Source organism: Carettochelys insculpta, chromosome 14, assembly GCF_033958435.1.
Source record: "Carettochelys insculpta isolate YL-2023 chromosome 14, ASM3395843v1, whole genome shotgun sequence".
NCBI lineage: Eukaryota > Metazoa > Chordata > Testudines > Carettochelyidae > Carettochelys > Carettochelys insculpta.
The window spans coordinates 9,312,920-9,322,572 of record NC_134150.1 but is presented as its reverse complement, the minus strand read 5'-3'; the positions used below and the strand labels follow the sequence as shown (position 1 = coordinate 9,322,572).

Below are 9,653 nucleotides of genomic sequence, written 5' to 3'. Positions count from 1 at the left end.
TGGGGAGACTGGATGGAGGCCCCAGCGCTCACCCGGCGCACGGGGATCTCCACCCTATGCTCTCCCCGTCGTGTGCTTGAGGAGGTGAAGGCCGCCTAGCTACCCGCTGCTCATGTCTACCTCAGCCAGATCCTGCAAGAGGGTACGCCCTGCCCCCCCCCACCATTACTGTTCCTGTGGATCTCTCTGTGGGCCTCCAGCTTTGTGAGCCCACCCACCCACCTCAGCCAACTGCATGCCTTGCAGCTGGTTCCCTTTTGAACCACACCCAGATGTCATCTGTACACACTCATGCTTCACATTCTTCATTTCCCCACCCTCATGTCCCAGCCAGATCACATGGGGCAGGACCTCCTACTGTCATGGGAGGGTGGGAAGCCCTGGTGGGCCGCCCTGGTGGGCCAGCATTTATTCCACCTTGGTCCTGTGGCCTGCTGGGGACATCAGTTGGCAAATCCTCCATGGGGCAATGAGCATGGGTGTGTACCAGCCCAGTTCACTCCCTCCCCAAAACCTGTTCCTTTAGCAGCACGCGGGAGACCCTAGCGCACAGCTGTGTTGACTGCAGCAGGTTGTAGCCCCTCTTCTGGCTCCTCTAGAACCTCCTGTTGAGGTTGAGGCTGCATTTTCCTCCCCCCCCCCCCCCGCACCTCCTAATCCTGGCACACCCCATCTGTGGCCCCACTAAGTCACAGGACCTCCTCATCAGCCTCCTCCTGGCTATGACTAAAGTAGGCATTTACAAGACCAGGGAGAGGAGTCTGGCAGAAGAGGAGACTTGTGATTATGGGGCCTATTTCCCTTCTGCCCTCCGCTCACAAATCCAGGCAGAGTTCCTCTAGGCAGCATCCACCGGCTTCCTCGCTGCCTTTGGGGGAACAGTGGGTGCTGTCCGAGGTTCTGTGGTCCCCTCAGGCTCCCTCATTTTAGACCTTTGACCTTCACTCCCATCCCTGTTTTTCTTTTTAGTTGCCCCCTGTATTTGAGATGAAGTCATTTTAATAGGTCCCCCCTCAGTTTGAGGGGGGCCTTTCAGTCATGGGCCATCTATGCCCACCCCCTCCTTGGTTTCAATAAGAGAAAGCTCCTGCAGCTTCCAGGCAGCTGTCTACCACAATACATACACTATAACCTATTTCTGGTGCCAAACTATTCAAATACTTCAGAGGAGTACCTAGACTCAGCTGGCTTATGTTAAGTTACAAGCACTTGGAACTAAAGTGAAGACTTTTACATGTCTTTTGGTTCAAATTTACTGTTGCTCCTGTGAGTTTTCACCTATGAGCAGAAACGTGGGAACCAATTGTGCTCATATAGCAAGGGATGAGTGTAGTGTCTTACTAGCATCCCCCTCCACCCCCACCCACAGCAGTCCTCCCACCTTCAGAGGGTGCAAACAAGGACTTATTGTGAACAAATCAAAAAGGCACAGGGTCTTGGACACATAGAATGTTTTATTACCAGTGCTTGCACAATTGGCTACAAAGGCACTTCAACAGCTCTCCCCCAGGGTGAGCTTGTCAAACAGGTACTCCCCCATGCCATTCTGGGGCACTCCCAGTCGCTTCAAGTTGGTGAGGTGGTCTCCCAACTGCTTGATGGCCTTCACCTGCGCCTCCAGGTAGTCCGACTCCAGGAAGTCACAGAGCTGCAGCCAAGCAAGGAATATTAATTCCTGTTTAACTATGCACTATCATATTTCAGTGCAGAGTTTTGCATCAAAAGCTCAGTGATCTGAAGATTTTCAAACCCCCAACTGATAACGAGGAAAAAGAAACTATAGCCTGTCAGCTCTGTGACTAACCCCAAGATTGTAACAATAGCTTCTTACACCTTTTGACCAAGGAAGCACTACAGTTAAGATGAGCATCACTGCCAGCTAGCTATGGCACTAATAGATAGAGGGAGATGGTCACAACTGTAACCTTCACTCCCTTTCTCAGCTCAAGCCTTCCAATTTCTTGGCCTCCTTGGGGTTGAAAAAGGTTTCCGTAATGCAGAAAGTGAATAAAGAGCTCTCTTCTGCTAAGGAACGCAGTCTGGGCAGATAAGACTAAGCCAGCTGATATCATCTTCACATTCTCAGACCAGAGATTCTTCTTTAAAAACAACAAAACAAAGCTCCTAGGACAGAGAAACAAGTCTTTCAAACACCTGTGTTGCACTTGACTGCCATTATACTCACATGGGGGTCATTCTTCTCTGTTGCCAGCTTGTGCAGGTCCAGCAGGGCCTGGTTCACAGTCTTCTCCAGCTGCAAAGCACACTGCAGAGTCTCCATGCTGTTCCCCCACTCATCCTGCTCTGGCTTCTATTCAGGAGTTCACCAGGGGAGGAAGAAAAAAAAAGAAGCCAAACAAGCAACATTCAGTCCACACAAACTCTACCACTCACTGAAGCTATGTGGTAATCTACTGCCTACTCACTCCAATGCTTCTTCCCCATGCCTTGGTATCCAAAGAGGATGTATCCATTCCCTGCATGATAAGTTTCTATAGGAGGCACCATTTTGGTTCACTCAGTGGGACCAAGAACACCAAGCAATACCCATTATTATTTAAAAAAAAAAAAAACAAAAAAAAAACGGTACAGAACCAAGCAGGATATTAAGACTGCAGAATTATATGCACCCATATTAAGTGATTTATGAGAGCAGTTTATATTATACCTCGGAGAAATGATAGACCATATTCTGAAAGACTTTTGGAATTCCTGATGATTGTCATTAGGAATTGTAGACTGACAACTGTACATGTTGAGCCACAAAAAGCAGATGAAATGTCAGATTCTGGTCTTGGATTACTACAGATTTGGCTATTAGCGTTGTTTGGCATGAGAGTTTGCCTACAAGTCAACGCGGGAGACAATCACTAGATTTCTTGGGACTTGATATAGTCTGTTGCTATCTAGATGAGCTGGACAGTATAAGATAGGTTGGAGTCAGCCACCCTTGGATGCTCCATTATAGACTACTGTAGTACTTATGGGTGGGGTAGGTGTGTATGCGTCACATTTAATAAGGGGCTAGTTCTCACCTAGCTCACTAGCTGGGGTAGCTGCCCTGAGGCAGCCATTGCATTTATTTGGCAGGGTGACAAGATCCAGGAAATATAAAGTAGGAGTGAATAAACACCCTTAGCAGTCACTTCACCTTGATATCCTGCAGGACAACACGCCCCCCTCGCTTGTTCTGGTATGTCAGAAGCTTCTCTGCATACTCCGTCTGCTCATGAGACTGCTTCTTCAGGAACTGAGCCATGTGCTTCAGGGCTACATCATCCCGCTCAAAGTAGAAGGACTATGGAGATAGAGATAGCAAAGGCAATGCACTGGATGCATATTAGAAATAAATATTTAAGTACTTACAAAGCCCAGCTCCCCTTCCCTTCCCTCCCCTCCCCCATGGGCACACAATTACTTGTCACTTTCACCCCTTACTTTAGCCAGGTACAATAGAATTCTCTCTGCCCAAGTGCAATAACTGATGAGTCCACGTTTCTGGATTTTGATTAGTGCTTACATTCAGTTTTCTCCCAAAGCCACATTTCAGGCCACTCCCACTCAGACTGATACTTGCCTATTACAGCTAGACAACTATTCCAACATACTACCAAAATACTTCACAGCTTGACAATTTCCCTCCCTCATGCTAATTTTGTTTCCTTTCCCCCCCCGCCCTCTCAGTGACCAGGAATAAAGCACAGAGGACCAACATACTCACCATAGACAGATAGACATAGCTAGCATAGAGCTCCAGGTTCACCACACGATTCACAGCAGCCTCACACTCAGCATGGAAGTTTTGACACACCTGGGACTCCATCTCAAGATCTGGAGCGCAGTTATAACAGCCGCTCTACTCTCTCAGAGCAGGAACACAACCCCAAAAGCAAGCACAGCCTCCAGCTGAAGACAGGTGGCGTTAATACTGTTCAGAGTAGGGAATGCTTGTGATGGGCAGCTGATGCCGACCAATGCAAATTCCATTCCTCAGCAAGGCACCAGTCACAATTATTCTTGGGACTGTTAAAGGGTGTTCACAGCTGAGAGGCTAGCTCAGCAGGAAGACATTTACTGTTGTAATTACATCTGCAGTAAAAAGAGAGTGAGGACTATGGATTCTCCTCTAACAAGTCCCTTAGCAGAGTGTTTTATTTTCTTGTTTTCTGGCCATTTCCAAACCTTGGGTAACAAGCAGTATATTTAGAACCAGGTAGGAAACTAATAGTTTTGCTGTCATGCTTATCCCTCAGGCACTATGAGGTCAGTTTTCAAAAGCACCCAAGTCTCACCTCCAGATGTGATAGAGGCACTCAGCAGTGTCACTGAGAAGTACCTAAGTTGTCTTCCAAAATAGCACGTATGTGTTTTTGAATATCTTACTTTGCTGAGCTGTGCATTAGGTACTAAGGCTCCAGTACTTTGGGAACACAAACAGCCCATCTTACATAATGCACAGCCATCTTACTTAACTCCCCAAACTTTTGTAAAAACAGATAGTTTTGCCTCATGCTAAAAAAAAGTACAATTTGTCCTTTCTGTCTCCCCAGGAGAAGGAAACTCTCCTGACTGACCTATGGAGCTCTTTGCACAGGGAATCTCTCTGCACCTACAGACCTTCTGGTAGGTACAAACTGGTGCCAATTTTATCACCAACAAGGCTGCAAGAATTGCTTTGCTCCTGCAGTCACAACACAGAGGACTGAAATCTCTACTGGCTGTCTATATATAATATAATAATATATAGAGATATATACATTTTGTAGAACTGGAAAGGACCTTGAGAGGTCATTGAATCCAGGCCCCTGCCCTCACAGCAGGACCTATCATCATCCCACACAGATTTTTTTTAGAAAAATCTAACCTGCCCCAGACCCTTGGAAGGCCCTCTTATGCTCTGAGCTTGTAACCTGGAGTTCACAAAGCCAGTGTACTAACCACTGAGCTAGGAAGAGCACACACAGGCAAAGTAAGCAAGCAACCTCAAGAGCAGAGAGAACAAGACAGGCAGAAGATTTGGTAGTTTTTGTTTTTTTTCCCCTCAGGAGCATGCAGTTTAGCTGGGTTGGTAGGGCAGGGACTTTTGCCACATCCTTCATGTCAGACACAGCAGCAGGGGATGCAGCAAGGGATGCTGCTCACTCGTGGTCCCTTCTGCTCTTAAAAGCTGAAAAGCCAACGCTAAGGAAGATACCCAGCAGCAGGGAGGGAAGGGATCCTGATGCCTATGAACAAGAAGACAAAGCTTTATTACTCTTTCCCCAGTAATCTCTCTTTAGGACTGGAGAAGATCCCATCTCATTTCTTCAGCTAGAAACTCCACGTTGGACTAAAGCAAGAGATAGATATTGGAAAGATATCAGTTTTCTTAATTTTTATGAGACATTATTGAAACACTTAATTTTGAAGGTTCAAACCACTTTATTTCAGATTTATCCTTTTCACTTTTCTTGTAAGCTATAGTGTGAATGTAACAAAAGAGAAGTTGAATTGAATGGTTTGATGAGGACGTAGTGCTTATTTTTTGATCTTCAATTCACACAAATTTCAGGCTTTCATTGCTTCTCTTGTATAGAACATTTTTCAAGTAGCTGTTTTTAGTCACTTGTGTTTATTTTCACACAGCAATCTTCATGCTGGTGGCTACAGTACTAAGGAGAATTGTGCTAGTTCCAGAAAAAGGCTTGGTTAGTATCCTCTGATGTCCTGGAAAGCACTCATTTTGAGGATCCAGCACTGAGCAGAAAGTGGCTTCACAAAGGTGCTGAAATCAAGACATTAACAAATATATCTTTTGTTCATACCACCCCATTTTCCCTTCCCAGTGGAAGTTGAGCACTAAGAATTGTATGCCAAGGCCCAGCTGCCAGAGGGTTCACTATCTCCAGTCACTTCTCTAAGCCAGCTATTTTGTATCTCTAGCACACCTTCTTACTTGTGTCAGGTTGCAATCCTACTCCTCATTTGTGCACTCCTCTTGCTCCAGGTTTTGCACAGCTGAATGTGAGACATAGTGACAATGTAGAACCTTCAGCCCTACACCTGGCATAAAGGGTATTCCACTGTGTGTAAGTTACTAAGTTGGAACAGCAGCTGGCAAGGGATGTGAAGAGTAACAAGAAGGGTTTCTACAGGCATGTTAACAATAAACGGGTTATCAGAGGAGGCATGGGGCCATTACTGGATGAGGGAGGTAACCTAGTAACAGATGATGTAGGAAAAGCTGAAGTACTCAATGCTTTTTTTGCCTCAGTCTTCAAGGACAAAGTCAACTTCCACATGATGATCGTAGACAATGTAGTATGGGAAGGTGGAGGACAGCCATCTGTGGGGAAGGAACAAGTTCGGAGTTATCTAGAAAAACTAGACGTGCATAAGTCCATGGGTCTGGATTTAATGCAGCCAAGGGTACTGAGGAAATTGGCAGAGGTCATTGCTGAAACTTTGGCCATTATCCTTGAAGACTCTTGGAGATCGGGGAGACACCGGATGACTGGAAGAAGGCAAACATAGTGCCCATCTTTAAAAAAGGAAAGAAGGACAATCCAGGGAACTATAGACTGGTCAGCTTTACCTCAATCCCTGGGAAAATAATGGAGGGAATCCTCAAGGAATCCATTTTGGAGCACTTGGAAGAGGGAAAAGCAATCAAAAGTAGACAACATGGATTTACTAGGGCAAGTCCTGCCTGACCAATCTGATCAGCTTCTATGAGGAAGTAACAGGCTCTGTGGACATGGGGAAGTCAGTGGATGTGATATACCTTGACTTCAGCAAGGCTTTTGTTATGGTCTCCCACAACATTCTTGTCCATAAGTTAAGGAAATATGGATTGGATCCTTGGACTATAAGATGGCTAGAAAGCTGGCTTGATGGTCGGGCCCAACGGGTAGTGGTCAATGGCTCAATATCTGGATAGCGGTCGGTTTCAAGCGGAGTGCCGCAAGGCTCAGTTCTGGGGCTGATGTTGTTCAACATCTTTATTAATGACCTGGATGAGGGATTGGATTGCACCCTTAGCAAATCTGTGGATGACACTAAGCTAGGGGGAAAGGTAGATACATTGGAGGGTAGAGAGAGGATCCAGAGTGATCTGGATAAATTGTTGGATTGGGCCAAAAGAAATCTGATGAGGTTTAACAAGGAGAAATGTAGAGTCCTGCACTTGGGATGGAAGAATCCCAAGCATTGTTATAGGCTGGGGACTGACTGGCTAAGCAACAGTACAGCAGAAAGGGACCTAGGGGTTATGGTGGATGAAATGCTGGATATGAGTAAACAGTGTGCCCTTGTAGCCAAGAAGTCTAACAGTATATTAGGGTGCATTAGGAGGAGCATTTTGAGCAGATCTAGAGAGGTTGTTGTTCCCCTCTATTCAGCACTGGTGAGGCCATGTCTGGAATATTGTGTCCAGTTTTGGGCCCCCCAGTATAAAAAGGATGTGGATGTGCCAGAGCAGATTCAGTGGAGGCCAACAAAAATGATTGAGGGGCTGGAGCACATGACCTATGGGGAGAGGCTGAGGGATTTGCGCTTGTTTAGTTTACAGAAGAGAAGACTGAGGGGTGATTTAATAACAGCCTTCAACTTCCTGAAGGGGAGCTCTAAAGAGGAAGGTGAGAAACTGTTCTCAGTGGTGTCAGAGGGCAGAACAAGGAGTTGGAAGTTGAAGAGGGAGAGGTGTAGGCTAGATATTAGGAAAAACTACTTCACCAGGAGGGTGAACAAGGAGTCTGAAGTTGAAGAGGGAGAGGTGTAGGCTAGATATTAGGAAAAACTACTTCACCAGGAGGGTGGTGAAGCATTGGAATGCATTTCCTAGAGAGGTGGTGGATTCTCCATCCCTCGAGGTTTTCAAGTCCCGGCTGGACAAGGTCCTGGCCAGGATGACTTAATGAGGGCTGATCCTGCTTGAAGTAGGGGGCTGGACTAGATGACCTCCTGAGGTCCCTTCCAGCCCTATGACTCTGTGATTATCTGATACTATAGTCAGTCTGTTTCCTGCAATAGCCAGAAAGAGAGTACATCAGATACACTACAAAAGGAAAGCTCTCCTGTAGGAGGCCACAACATGGAGAGTATATCTAAGCTAAGGCTTTCCAATGGCAGTCCTCCTTGAACTCTGTCTATTATGTGCTTTGTGATTTCTGTCCCTCACCCCCAGAAAGAAAGACACCTTAGAGGTTTCAGCTGATCAATACAGTCTATTTTCAACACTTGTGTGGCCATTGAGCCAGTTCTACTATGCTGGAGGAGAGCTTCCCCTGCATGTTATTTAGCTGCTCTCTCCCAGCCTAGGATGAGCTTGTCAAACAGATACCCATGCTATTCTGGATCACTCCCAGGTACTGCAGGTTGGTGAGATAGTATCCCCACAACTTGATGGCCTTCACCTGTTCCTCCAGGCAGTTAAACAGCTGCAGCTGGAAAAGAAAGGTTGGAAAATGTATTTGTTCCATCTAGGATAGACACTACTGCATTTCACTATACAGAGGTCAAAGCTGTGAGATAGTGGTGTCATGCTAAGCTATGAGAGGTTAGTCCTTCTGTCCCCCCAGAAAAACCCCCTCAGATTGCTGCATGCTGGCACTTGTATGTTTGAGCTAATTAATATTGTTAGTGAACATCCTTTCCCACTACTGCAGCTAAGAACAAAGGTCCCTAGCTCAAAGGTTGATCTCTGAAGCAAGGGGGTGGTAAGCAGCTTGTCTACACTCCCAAAGAAGTCAAACACAGCTGTAGTAAAGGGACTTCTTCTTAAAGCATGTCATCTCTTAGTTCTTCATCCCCCATTCCGTGGCCTCCAGGCACCAGAAGCCATTCTGCTGCAGTAGAGAAGTTGGGGGAAAGTAAAGGTAAGCAGCACTGATTCTTAGCTACAAAAGAAGAGGACAGGAAAGCCTGGGATGAACTGTGGAAGATAAGAATATATCCTAAGTTGCTTTTCATTTTCTCCTACACAGAAACAGTCCTTCATCTGTCCCCAGCGGAAGGAGTTTTCTGCCTGAGAGTGATATCTCCAGACCTTCTTCTTCCCCCTCTGCTTCTGTACAACAGAGTTTTCCTGTGACAGAGTGTAAAAGTGCCCCCCCAACTCCCCACCTTCTGTTCAGAGCTGCCCTGCATTTCCCTGTCACCATTCTCATGTGGGGTTCATTCTTTTCTGTAGCTAGGTTGTGCAAGAACAGTAGGGGCCTCTTTCAAGAATCTTTTCCAACTTCAAGCTTCACTACAGAGCCCCCAGGCTTTTCCTCTGCGCAACCCACTTTTATCTATGCACTGTTCACCAAGACACGAAACAACATGTAAGCTGCACCAGTTCCACCATGTACTGAAGACACACAGCCTGCTTCTCACCCTGACACTCCTTCCCCAGGCCTGGCTATGTCAGGATGGCATACCCATTCCTACTGAGAAATGTGTTATATTTGGTGCAGTGGTGCAGGATGGGTGTGTGGGGAAAGGATAGCTCAGTGGTTTTAGCATTAGCTAACCCCAGGGTTTGTAGCTCAATCCTTGAGGGGGCCACTTGGGTCAAATACATTAAAAAAATCTAAGGGGTGGTGACAGATCCTGCTGTTAGGGTAGGGGACTAGACTCAATGATACCTGAAGGTCACTTCACTCTCTGGTCTGTGAGATAGGTGTATTACC

General features: G+C 46.3%; 1 protein-coding gene across 1 annotated transcript; it reads right to left on the bottom strand.

Moving 5' to 3' along the window:
* Positions 1 to 1,442: 1,442 nt before the first annotated feature.
* Positions 1,443 to 3,850, bottom strand: LOC142020788 (ferritin heavy chain A-like). The gene is made up of 4 exons (XM_075008969.1): positions 3,722 to 3,850; positions 3,152 to 3,298; positions 2,186 to 2,311; positions 1,443 to 1,648 (listed from the first exon to the last, which is right to left on the bottom strand). The coding sequence occupies exons 1-4, from the start codon at positions 3,821 to 3,823 to the stop codon at positions 1,493 to 1,495; spliced, it is 531 nt and encodes a 176-aa protein (XP_074865070.1). The 5' UTR covers positions 3,824 to 3,850; the 3' UTR covers positions 1,443 to 1,492.
* Between the last annotated feature and the right edge of the window lie 5,803 nt (positions 3,851 to 9,653).